Source organism: Plectropomus leopardus, chromosome 16 (assembly GCF_026936395.1).
Source record: "Plectropomus leopardus strain MGB_pleo_1.0 chromosome 16, ASM2693639v1, whole genome shotgun sequence".
Taxonomy (NCBI): Eukaryota; Metazoa; Chordata; class Actinopteri; order Perciformes; family Serranidae; genus Plectropomus; species Plectropomus leopardus.
This window is the reverse complement of record NC_142191.1, coordinates 23629881-23643313: the sequence shown is the minus strand read 5'-3', so window position 1 is coordinate 23643313 and position 13433 is coordinate 23629881. Positions and strand designations below refer to the sequence as shown.

General features: G+C 40.0%; 1 protein-coding gene across 1 annotated transcript in view; it reads right to left on the bottom strand.

The window, feature by feature from the left end:
* The window catches only part of afdna (afadin, adherens junction formation factor a), a 118868-nt gene that overhangs the window by 67912 nt on the left and 37523 nt on the right, over positions 1-13433 (bottom strand). The window contains 9 exon segments of the mRNA XM_088089691.1: positions 366-460; positions 2342-2386; positions 4753-4902; positions 5254-5338; positions 7346-7503; positions 11050-11210; positions 11437-11594; positions 12565-12677; positions 12833-13028. Coding sequence (XP_087945817.1) covers positions 366-460; positions 2342-2386; positions 4753-4902; positions 5254-5338; positions 7346-7503; positions 11050-11210; positions 11437-11594; positions 12565-12677; positions 12833-13028 — 1161 coding nt within the window.

Below are 13433 nucleotides of genomic sequence, written 5' to 3'. Positions count from 1 at the left end.
CACCCACTTCTCAAAACATCTGACTGGACAATAGGAACAAAAAAAAGTATGTTGGGCACTTTCTTGCTCTGATATGAAGATTTTTAAACTGAAGGCTTTCAGGAAAGGGTTATCATAAACTGCGGGGCACTCAGCAGCACAAATGCAACAGGTAAAAAGTTTTACTCTCATTAAAAAAAAAAAAAATTATAATGTTGGATAAACACCAGACCGAGTGCCCATGATCTACCAACGATGTAACAGGTGTTGGAAATAACTTGAATGAAAATGGAAGATAATATAGTTTAGATTTCCTGATGCAATAGGGAGAATTTGTATTTCAGCTTGTTTTTAAATAACTGTGAGTGTTTTCATGTTGTAGTTACCTGAATGGCTCCGTCCTCTGTGCAGTCTGAGCCGACCTCAGTGATGCTGTGCTGAAGCCGGTACAGCTTTGGTTTGTCCCGTGAGTCAGACCCGTCTAGACACACAAACACATATAAACACTCAAATTTAACACTGGGCATGATGGTCCTCACATCATAAGAAGTACCGTGTTCACAATCGACCTAACACACTCATATTGTCTGACAGCATAGAATCCATCCATCATTTAAACATGAAAGAGTTAATACAGATTGGAGTATACTGTGGCAAGAAAATGTGGGTGGCTGGGGGGCTGCAGAGCAGTTACTGGTTATCAGTAAACAGGAGTTTAGTAAAAGCAAAGCGGCATATTAGTTCACCAAAGAAAAAAGGGAAACATGGGCTGTTCTGGGAAAAAAATCTGGTAAAAAAATGAGTGGGTATCAGAAAAACCTCTGAACCACCTTCTAAAAATAAAGAAAAACAGCTAATATAACAAGAATACCAGGACAGCTTGGCCTTTTAAGTTTCATGGTTCAGTCTAATTTTTACTAAAACTGGCAATACAAACTAATATGAAGTCATGAAATGTTTCCAAAAACCACTTTAGAGTGTCTCTGACACATAAAAAGTTTGTTGTGGTGTTTTTGAGCATATTTGTATTCTGAAACTGCACCTGTCATTTTCTTTGTGTAATAATGTCCTACCTTTAATTCAAAAGGATCACTCAACATTTGTGAACATTTTCTTGCTAAGAGTTAGATGAGTACATTGATACCACTCTCATGTCTGTACAGTCAACATGATGTTGAAGGAAAGCAGCAGCCAGTTGGCTCATTATAGCTTTGCATTTCCAGCCTTTATGCTATGCTAAGCTAAGTGGCTTCTAGCTGTAACTTCATTTTAACCTTCATCCGCTTTTCCAGTGCACAAGAAACCTGCAAACAACTGCTAAAATCTGTCTTTTTAATGTAATGGGAAAGGTAACAATTGGCCTGTGTCAAATGTCTGCAGTATTCACATGTATCGCCTCCTGCTCTGATGGGCATAAACAGCAACTGCTAGCCCCTTGACTGGTGAGATGCAATGATATGCAAACACAAAATACTGTCTGTCCCTGTCCAATAAGAGCTCAATAATTGTTTCAAATTAGTCTGCACTGAGTTTTAAAGACAGACAGAATTAGTAAGAGATATGTGAAAAGAGGTAACCAACACAAAGTTTTCACAGAGCTCTATGCTGCATTATATTGTTTACAAACCTGTTTTCAGGTCTGTCTGTGCCATACTTATCTGCTGCAGCGCTGTGTGCACATCTCTGCTCTACTGGGAATTGGAAAGGAGCATATGGCCTACTTTTAGCAGGTTTAACCATGTTTACATAACCCATGTACACGCTGAATTTGGTGGACAAGCGGTATAAAAGACATTAGAGTGGTATAGATCTTCTCATCTAACTCTCTGCACAATTCTTAAAAAATGTCAAACAATTCCTTTAAACTGACAAAGTGAGTGGACTACGGTCTTAAAGTGACAGTTCACCCCAAAATTAAAATGCATATTTTTCCTCCTACCTGTTGTGCTATTTATCAGTCTAGATTGTTTTGGTGTGAGTTGACAAGTGAAATATTGACCATGAGATGTCTGCCTTCTCTCCAATATAATGAAAACAGATGGCATTGAGCTTATGGTGCTCAAAGAACCAAAAAAATACATTTGAAAAAGTCACTAGCAATGTCTCTTTCCAGATATCATCACCTGCTTACTTTTAAGGTGAACTGTGCCTTCAAATTTAAACTGCTAAAAGCTGTGCCTATACGGTAATACTACTACAGGACTACAAATACAACTTAGACACTACATTTGGGGGGGGTGGGGGGCTGATCACTTTCTGCCACATGGGGAGTTGGGGGGGAGTCTCTGCACTCCGCCCCAATAATTCCATCACCCATTGCAACAGACAGAGAGGAGGAGGAGGTGTGGTGGATTATTTTTACCTTCGTGGTGCCGATAGGCGTAGTAGGCATAGTGATTCCCTCGCCCTAGGCAAACAGGCAGGCAGGTGCGGAGGTAGAAGGACACATGCACAAGGCCCCAGACACACACACACACACACACACACACACACACACACACACACACACACACACACACACACACAAATACACCATGCCATAAGAAGGTGGGAAAGAAAACAGACACATAGCAGAGGGTGAAAATGCAGCAAGGAGGAAAAAAATGCAGCATTACCTTGTTAACCCATTAAATGCATGGAGGCAAACCACAACCCACACACACACACACACACACACGCACACACACACAAACAAACACAAACACAAACATAATGTTGTTGTCTACAAACTAAAGAAATGAGAGGTAATTTCTGATTAGTGAATATTTAAAAGCAAACTGTTAGATTTATGCTGACACGTAAAACTATAACTTGTTTTTTCTTTGCAATTGTTGTTATATAATATGTTGTAAAATGTTATATAATATATATATAATTCTTGTTGCTGTTAGAATTGTTATGTTCTTGAAATTAATGATCAATTTTACAAAAATATTTTTCAGTATTTTGTCATATCATCAAGAATATAATTATCACAAAATTAGGCTGAAATACCGCTTTTATCGCACACCCCTAACACACACATACACACATGCTATGAAACATTACTGACGGCCTTTCACTGCCTACGTTTATGATAAAATGCAATACTGCTTTTACCAGTTTTAAGTCCTAATGCTAAATAAACTTTAAAAGCTGCAATCATTCCTTTCATATTAAGCCTTTTGCACACTAATGTTAGCCAACGCACTGATCTAAATTAGTTATCAAGGATACAGGACAAATGCACATTCTCTCTCACACACACAATCCCAGCACCCACTACTTAAGAGAGCCACCATATCAACTTCCCATCTTCTCCACAGACAGCAAACCGTCAAACTGACAATGGATGAAGTAGATGTGTTAGTACATTCCTGACCCAGACCCACTGGTTTCCCCCAAAATCCTGTCAGCACAGCTGTGAAGTGTTTGGGTCTGATAAGTTAATGGCATGAGTTATATGGCAGAAAAAGAGGAAGCTAAAGAGAGAGGGATCAGTAGCGAGAGACAAACTGTTAGGGCTGGTCGCATTTGACAAGACACAGGTTTCCAAAATGCTTTTGCAGTTTAACGTCTCCATATGGGGATTTTGTTAACTGCATTCCAGGAATTTAGTTGTAGCAACTTACCTTTTGCTGTACTCCAAGCCTCTCGACTTTCTCAATCAACTTCTAATTATGACACAGATTGTCCTCCATTTCCCACAATGCCTTTTGAAAAACTCCAAAGTGAACCTTCTTTTTTTCCATTAAAAGAATACATGCGTGTATAATTAATAATGCTGATTAATTTTAAATCCGTTGTTTATGTTTCAATCATTGAGGCATTTCCTGCTGTTTAGATCAGCATCATATCATAAATATAAAATAAACTTTGAAATACATCATATAGTGTTTATAAGATTGTATATTGAAAGCATTTTAAGGTGGCTTTTTACATGGATACTATGAATTGCACAAATTGCCAAAAATTTGAGAGTAAAGCGGATAAAACAGGGTCGTTTTTTATGACAATTAACTTTAGTCTTTGTCATTACTTTATAACAGCTATAAAATAAACTAGAATTACTACCTCATGGTTGTATGCCTCCGTGCAACAGTCAAGTTGCACTTACAGTTTATATCCATGTCTGTGAAAACATGGATGATTCACACAGATCTTCTTCCCAGCAGCACAGAAGATCTATAAAATCAGTGTAGTTTCAAGGGTGGCATCCTGGCATTGAGTACGGACCAGAAAAACAAATTGTGTTGGGGCAAGTAAAAATTAGCTATCAGTTTAAACTCAACTGATGCACTGACAAATTGATTCTTTGTGGTCTATAACACTGCAGTAATGTCTGTCCCAGAAGCTGCAAGGATTCACAATGACGCTGCAGTGTTTTGGAGTGTTGATTGGAAGTGTAGGTATCATACACCATCATCCACAGGTTAATGCAGTTAGTTCTAAAAGCCATCTCTAATAAGGAATTCAGCGATTCTTGACCTCCTGCAGTGGATTTTATATACTGAGGAAATCCTGTGCTGGTAGGAACACAACCCACAGAACAGCTGGAATCCATAATACAGCCACAGTGGATTCACTCACAGGATCAGGGAAAGTGAGACAGCCTCACCTTTGAGTAACCCTGACAGTTATTTATTGCAGCTGCACTGCTGCCTGCTGGCCAATGCCTGTCATAACAGCAGTGCTTGTAAGACGAGCTACTTCAACTACTACTGTTACAAGTGCGGCTGATGGACATCACAGATGCGGGAGCAGACAGTATGGTGCTGTGTGTTGTGGTTCTACCTGGGCTCAGCTCCACCAGGTAAGGCAGTTTCTCGGGCGGCAGTGAGCTGCTGCTGCCGTCCTTCCCTCGCAGGCCCTTGTCATCCACCTTCCTTCCCTTCCTCCCTTGGTAGTCAGGGGGTCTCTTCTTCAGCTGGAACACTAGTGCTCCTAACACAATAAAATTTTTATGTCATGTATCACACAACATGTTTTTCATCAAAAAGACAGTCTGGTTAACGATAAACTTGCAGCAGCTGACTCTTGAAATGTCTTTCTGTCAGCCCATATAGAGAACAATCTGTACGTTTTGTGCTCATTCATACAACCCAACTCTGCTGTGATGCTGTGCAACAAAGGACACCTCAAGTACAAGAGGTGGAGAGCTTTAGCAGACTTGTAATGACTGTAGGACAGCAAGAGGGGGCAGCAGCAACCAAGAGAAAAGAGACTGAGCATGCTCACTAGTAAATTTATTTGTGTGTGTGTGTGTGTGTGTGTGTGTGTGTGTGTGTGTGTTACCTCTGTCAGCAGGCCAGTCCCTGAAGATCTGCAGTGGACACTCTGTATCGTCCAGAATCACTTCCTTGCCCGACTTATCATCTTGCTGCAAGGAAAACAACACAGAAAACAAATCAGGTCAGTTGAGCAACTTAAGATACTCAACTGTGCCAGTGACAGCCCAAAGTTTACAGACATGCTCTCTTAGAGAAGTGCTTCTATTCAGTTAATTCACTGACATACTTGGAGATCCAAAGAGATTTGTAACTACTGTCTCAGATAGCAAAACATCACAGTTATTCCTGAACTGGACTATGAAATGTTTATGTTAAATAGTGTGTCTATGAGTTCATTCAAGGCTAATTTCATGTATTTGTAATTTTACAACTCAGATTTCAAAATGTAATCTATGTTTTAACCCCTTCTAGCTACACTCACATTAAACACACAGTACATACAACATTTTCAAATTAGAGAAGTAATATTATAAAAATGTTTGCGGTTACTGTATATATATTTATATACACATACGAACCAGAAACACAAAGAAAGTATGTACAATGTTTGTAATGTCAATGTCATATGAATATTTTAAATCATAGTGCAAAAAGTAAGTTTAGTTTATTGTGGCAATGAGGCATTATGTGATTTAAAGACAAAGATGTTTTTTGGTTTCCTAAATCTTCTATGACAGTAAAGTTAATATGTAGACAAAACAAGACGTTTGAGGACGTCATCTTAAGGAAACGCTGATTGACATTTTTCACAATTTTCTGATATTTTCTACACCAAACACTGCATACAGTACATAATAATAATAATAATAATAATAACAATTAATTTTTACTGCTCAGGTTCTGGCTTGCCATGAGATGATTTGTGGCAGAGCAATAGCTTTTGTCAGGATGAGTCTTGACATAAAATATGGACGAGTGATGTTCCCCCATAGGTTTACCTGTCCTAATGATGCTTCTCAGGATTTATGAATAATGTAATTGTGCTGAATTTCTTCAAAGAGATGCATGAAGTGCACAGGCATCCTACATTTCTTCATACATTTCAGTCTCATCTCAGTTAACACTCCCCCCACCCAAACATAAATACGCAAGCTGACATGCTAGCTAGAATACTAGTGCTTAGATCTCATACTCACTAACATAATGGACTTTCCCTGTGTTCTAGTCTCATCAGCAAATTGCTACTGACTATCATAAGAGTGCATGCGTGTGTGTGTGTGTGTGTGTGTGTGTGTGTGTGTGTGTGTGTGTGTGTGTGTCTGTGTGTGTCTGTGTGTGTGTTTGTGTGGTCTCTAGAGGGTCTTCGACTGTATTGGCTGTGGGAGCAGCAGTTATCTCATATGATTGGACATGGCCAGAGTCCATCTGAGAGGAGAGATAATGGGAGAGGCTGTGGGGAGGGCAGCCAAGTTCACAGCCGGCCACACACACACACACGTACATGCACACACACATGCACACGCACACGCAGGCATATAGCATCTGCTCCTGCCATAGCACTCAGTCTGAAAGCAATTGAATTGCATACCTCCTAAAGGTTTTAGTGCCAAGTAGCATTCTGTTTCAATCTGCCAGTCTGGTGAAGAGTGTGGGCATTTATGTGTGCGCGTGCGTGTGTTCATGTGCATGTGAACGTGACCTTGCCTGCCCTCTGCATGCGGCCTCTCAGAAGAATGACGGAGGTGTTTATTGATGAGATAGGAAGATAGAAGATTGTGTTCAGTAGAGAACAGGGGAGGGTGTAGGTGTGAAGAAGTGGGTACTGCCCAGCAGCATACTCACAAATAAATTCATTTTGAATTTGTTGTCAGTCAAAACCTGAAGAATAAGGTGCTGCGATCAAATATGCGAGCACTCAATGTAACTCTATATCTATAATGGTATCCATTGCAGCTGGAGACACTTGCAAATCAAAAAAATGGGCCCAAAATTGTATTCCTTTAAAATAAGTTATATTAAAACTCGTAAACTTGACTCAAATTTGATGGGAAAATATATATAATATAATATAATATTTTATGTTTTTGGTATGCACCGTCTTTGTGAGAGGATGGATGTGTTTAATGGTCGAGTTACAGTAAGATGAGAGCCATTACCCGGGCGATGCAGTACTCTCTTGGGTTCTCCTTCTCCAGCCCGTACTTCTCCAGTGCCTCCACCACAGCAAAGTCAGCTGTGTCTCTTGTTGAGAGCAGGATGGTTTTATATGGGATGTTAGGCTTCAGGCTGTCTGCGTATATCCGCAAAGTGCCTCCTGCAAGAAAGTACATCACATCATCACCATGATCGGTATATGTCTTCCTTAGTTTTTGCATTCATGACAAGCTATAATCAGAATGATCAGTTCACAAGGTTCCCATACAATGTCATGGACAAAATTTCAAAACTTTTAATGGATTCAAAATATTTTTTTTCTTGCTCTATTTGCCCAGCGTTTTTCAAGCATATAAGATTTAAACTCTATTCAAACATAATTTCAGCATCCCACATGATGTTTTCCAGGACAATCAGAAATTTGAAAATACAACAATAATTTCTGTTTTTACATTTGCTGGCTATGGTAAATGGTGTCATTTTACTGATTTATAGAGAAAACATGCCCTTCAAAATTTTAAGAAAAAAAAGATCAACCTAAATTGTAAAGATTTCTATAACAACACAAAAGAAAAAAGTAAAAAAAAGAAGGGGGAAAAAATAACCAAAATGTTCAAAGTTTTCTATAAACATTGCTGAAAAAAATTTAAAACATAGAAAAAAAATCGCAAACATAATGCGTAACATAACCACAAATTTTGTCACACATCGACTCATATTAGAGCTACGCAACATTGTCAGCTACAGAAAATAAATTCACTTGTACACAGTTCCTAACATTTTTCTGTACAGGGATTATAACTTGAATATGTTACATGTGACTGGAAACACAGTAACATTAGGTAGAGGGGTCTGCCTGTAGTACTCATAAAATACATATAATGTACGACATGGAGCTGTGTGACCATGATGTGTCAACTAGAAATGATCACCTACATAAAACCCACAAGGGAGTCTTCAGCAAAGCAAACAGGATTTTGAGAAGCATTACATAAAATGAGCTTGTTTAAAATAGCACTTTCTGCTGGGAGAACGTCATTGTCTGACCACAAGCCATCCAGTCCCACTGTGTGTGTGTGTGTGTGTGTGTGGGTGTGTGTGTGTGTGTGTGTGTGTGTGTGTGTGTGTGTGTGTGTGTGTGTGTGTGTGACTGTCTACCGTATGTGGACAGTGGTGAAAGCTGTTTTTAGAGGCGGTTCACCGGTCCATCTGTCTGTCTGGCAGACTGATTAGGTAATGCTTGAGTCACTCACCGAACCAGCCAGCGTGTTTGTTTCATTCGTTCAACATGTACACACTGTGTGTCTTTTAGTGTGCGTAAACATGTCAGCGTGAGGCATCCCCACAACATATGGCCTTCTTTGGACCAGCTGATGTGAACTGATATAACTACATGTTTTATCAAGTATAAAATAAATGCAAATGCCTCTGTATAAGCAGTACTCTCAGTGATTGCAGCTGCTGAACAACTCTATCAGCTGCTTCTTCCAGCCCTCCATGCAGATTTCTTGAGCTCTGTCACACTGGATAAGAAGTGGCACTGAACTGTGACATTCAGGGTTTCTCTGAAGAGTTTCTCTGCAGTTCACATTAAGTTTTCCTGAAGCCAAACGAGGACATTCAGACTTGTTCTAAAGCCAATCCAAGTCTGAATCTTTGTATGACGTCATATTCACTCTGGGAGCAGGGTTTTTTTTTTGGCTCTGTTTTTTATTCCCTAAATCCAGAGCAGTTTTTAAGCTCCCACTGCTGTGAGGGGTCCTTATATTTTCCACCAACACTGTGCTGCATGATAGGGGTGTTATTAGCCAGGTGATGTGTGCTACTTGTTTTTGTCAGGTTCACCTCTCTCTTGTTGGGCAGCTACATGAATAGATGTGTTGATTCAAGAGTTATTCATAATTGTTGCACATTATTCTTGAGTACACGATTCTGATTGATCTATAACAGCATTCCATGGTGTATTATTTCTGAATAGCTTACCTCTGCTATGAATATGTTTCTGATAATAGACGCTTAGTTGAGGTAATAAAATTAATTATTAAGTCAACACAATCATTTTCCAGGGTTCCCACACACGTTCTTGGACAAAATTTCAAAACTTTTCATGATTTATTTAGGACCCTTACCAAAAAAATAAATAATTTCTTGCCAGATTTGCCAAGCGTTTCTTAAACATGACAGATTATTAATGTAGCTAGATAGAAAGAAGGCATTCCTGTTCTTAATCTCACTTTCTAAGATCTGAAAGGTCAACTGTCTCTCTAAACCCTGGAGCCAGTTGCACAAACTGGTCTTAACTAAGAGCAGACTTGATGTCAGTTTCACCAACCAAACATAAGCCTAGTCTTCACTACGCCTGGTCTTAGCGATGCGTGTTCACATGAATAACCTTGCGACTATGGCTGCTGACGAGCACCCCATGTCTTGCTACGATATATTCACATTCTCACGCTGTTTTTCTAATGTGTAGTATATCAACTGTCATTTGCATCAACTTTATGGAGGATCAGACCAAAAGACAGTGGAATTTCACAGACTTCAAGAAATGAAGATTAACAAAGCTTTACAGAAGCCGGCGTGTGGAGCTCAGCCGGTAACGTGACAGGAGAAGAAAAAGTAGACAAAGTTACTTTACCATTAATGGACGGGCCGTGTTCTGTGACCAGTGATATTTAAGAGTGAGGACCACAGGAGCGTCTAAACAGACTGAAATGACATTTGCCAAATGACAAGTGACATTTGTAAGTTTATTTAATGTTACTGTTGCTTACTGTGCTGCTGCTGACCAGCTAAATAGCTTGCTAATGGCTTGATAGCAGACATTAATGATGCACTTTTCACCAGTGAGCGTTTGTTTGGTCACTTGATAAACAAGCTGAAGTGAAGGATGTGTGTTGAACATTAGCGGTTGTTGTGTTGTGTATCAGGCTGCTCAAACAGCTGGGATTTTGAATTTTTGCCTGCTCCTGACTTGGAGTAAGATTTACACCCAGTCTTAGCGAGAAGAAGGCTTAAGCCTTATCGGTGCAACCAGCGTAACCTTGAGGTCATACTTAGAATGGGAAGTTATGATCGACTCAGCTTAAGACTGGGCGTAAGTCCTGTTGGTGCATCCGGCCCCTGGACTATTCAGTCGAGCACACCGAATCTTTCTGAATCTCAGAATGAATCCCAGAGGTGGCAGCCATTATATGTGTTTTAATCAGATGTTGCTTCTGTCTAGCTAACCTGCCAGAAAGATCTGATTAGCAGAGTGTTGTAGAGATGGTTATCCTTATATCAAGTTCTCCAATCTCTGCAGAGAAGCTCTGGAGCTCTTAAAAAGAAGTCATCAAGCTCTTCATTACTTCCTAGTCTAAGGCCCATCGTGCCCAGGTGCTGCATCTGGGCAGACAGCCAGTTGTAGAAAAGTCTAAGTGGTTTAAAACTTCTTCTATTTCATCATGATGAATCTCATTAAGCCTCAGGAAAAGTTCCTCATACTCTTGTCTGGATCTGTGCCTCAACAGAGATCAATGGTGAAGTCACTGGCTTTTTTTTCTCTGACAACCACTGTGAATTATGAGACCAGTGAGACTGTGAACTATGCATGACTGCATGATCAGAGCTCCAGCTGGGTTTGGCAGAATAGGATCTGGATACACAAGTAAACAAGACATGTTGAATTAGAGGTCACTGGAAGCTCAACAAATAGTTTTAGTACCTGAGTCGGGCCTCCCATCACTGCTCATGAACTCCTGCATGCGTTTCTCCAGTTTCTGCTGACGTCTCCTCTTCATCACCACCTCTGGGTTGGAGATTGTCCTGGTGAAGCTCGTCTCCGGCATGTCCTTGTAAACCTCTGCCGCCAGACGACTGTTTTCCCTAAACCACAAAACGAGGAAGACAAATGACGTTGGAGAAGACATAATGTGAAAAAAAAAGAAGACAAATGGAGGAACAGAAAGGTCAAAGTTTAAAATTCTTTCCTCTTTAGGGGCTTTCTGTGCTTTTCTTGGCATTATAAAAAAAACACAAGCTCCTCTCCAAGGACTGAGAGGATGTAAGGGCAGGACAGAAAGATGGATGACTGTGAGTGTGTGTCTCTTACCCATCCTCCCGGCTGAGGGTCTGCTCGTCTCCATCGGGGATCCGTGCAAACTCCTTCTCCCTCTTCTTTTCCTTCTTCTTCTCCTTCTTGGACAAAGTCCTCTTGAAGTTCTGGATCACTCCATCCTTTTCCTTCTCTGGACCATTACTCTGACTCTTCTGGTAGAGAGGGGATGAAGAGTTAATGATGTGCTCTGGTATGTTTGCAATGATGAAACAATTTCTGAATGAATTAATGAATGAAGAAACGGAATAAGGAAAAGATGATCTTCCTCGTCATCTTACATGGTTACAAATGATTACCTAACTGTGATAAATGATTTTAATGCAATTTAAAAACGTCTTTATGTCTACTTCAGTTAGACATGTCCTACATTTAATAGAAAGCTTTTTGACAGGCTAGAGATCAAAATAAGGACAAAATATGATCAAAAGAAGAGAGTTAGTATTCAACGGCTTGTGAACTGACCACAGTTGAAATAATGCAACATATTTGCAAAATTTAACATACTTACAATGGAATAAATAACAATATAAATAGGTGCATCATGCTTCAGCCATCTAATAACATAGAACATATAGATATACTCATAACAACACACTTGTATCAAAATCCTCATTAAGAAACAGTGGTTGCAGTGTTCCTATGGTGGAGATACAAAAGAGCATAACCTCCTGTCCACATCATCCCCTCTGTGGAGTATAATCTGCTCTGCGCCCTGAAACCTAATCTCCCTTAGGTTAGGTTTTCAGGGCATATAAAGGGGTTTATTCCAACATAATACATTTCAATCAATATTCAGACAGGAGTACATGAGACAGACAGTCTGTGAAAAAAATCAGACTCCTCCTCCTAGTGTTTCTATAGCATTTGCTAGTTTGCCGTGGTTGACAAAAATACTGCTGATGCCACTTGTTACCTGTTATGCTTTGAAGAAGGAAAGCTTGCACAGTAAACATGATTTTACATGTATTTGAGTGTGTGGAAGTAGGAATGTGCTTTTTTCACAGCAAATATGACAAAAAATTATTATTATTATTATTATTATTACTACAAGTCATCTGACCAATAAACTGACTGGTTAACATTCGAACAGTTTAACAGGCAACATCAGACAGAGCAGCCGACCTTGGGAAGAATGTCGTTCTCGTTCTTCAGGACAAAGCGTCCTTCTCTGTCATCTTTGTTCCAGTTCAGCTGAACTACCAGAGGCTTCTCATCGAGGTCCAGCTGACGCTCTTCTAACACACACAGACACACATGCACACACACACACACATACACACACACATAGACACTCCAGTTAATCTGACAGTCAGCTCTATCAAATTATTATTATTTCTTATGTTGAAACATGGTTGTGTGGGACCCCTTATTGTCATTCTATAGGACTCACCGCCACTGACATGGACCTCATACAGGGAGTATTTTGGTGAGGAGAGCATCCTCATGTCTGGTCTGAACTTCTCAGCTAACGTCTCAATGACGTCCTGTGTTGTCGCTGTGCTGGACACTCTGATACACTTGGTGGCAAAGTTACCGGCAACCCGGTCCTGGAAGTAAAACCGCATCACGCCATGGAACTCCAAGTCCTGTCAAAGAGTCAGAGAGTCAGTTTGTTCATGCTTACATGCAGATTATAAACCATTTAATGTGAATATCTTTTGCACACAAGAAGACAGTTCATTCAGTTTAGGCTAACTGATTCAAATGCACCGTATTCATTCGTTTTTGTTTTAAATAAACTGAAAGCAGTCATCATTAATGCAGGACTGTGCAGTGATATGACTTCAGCAGCCTTCACTGTCACGGGAGTACCACTGGCTGAAAGCCATGAAGAGTGTGTCAGCAGGTTAAGTGACGACAGAAAAAGAGGAGTGTTACGTCATCCGATGATCTGGCTGTTACATTACATACCTACATAAACAACTTTGGTGCACTGCAACTGGCTTTCTTAAAGCAGGCAATGCACTATAATTACCAAAATTTCAAAAGAA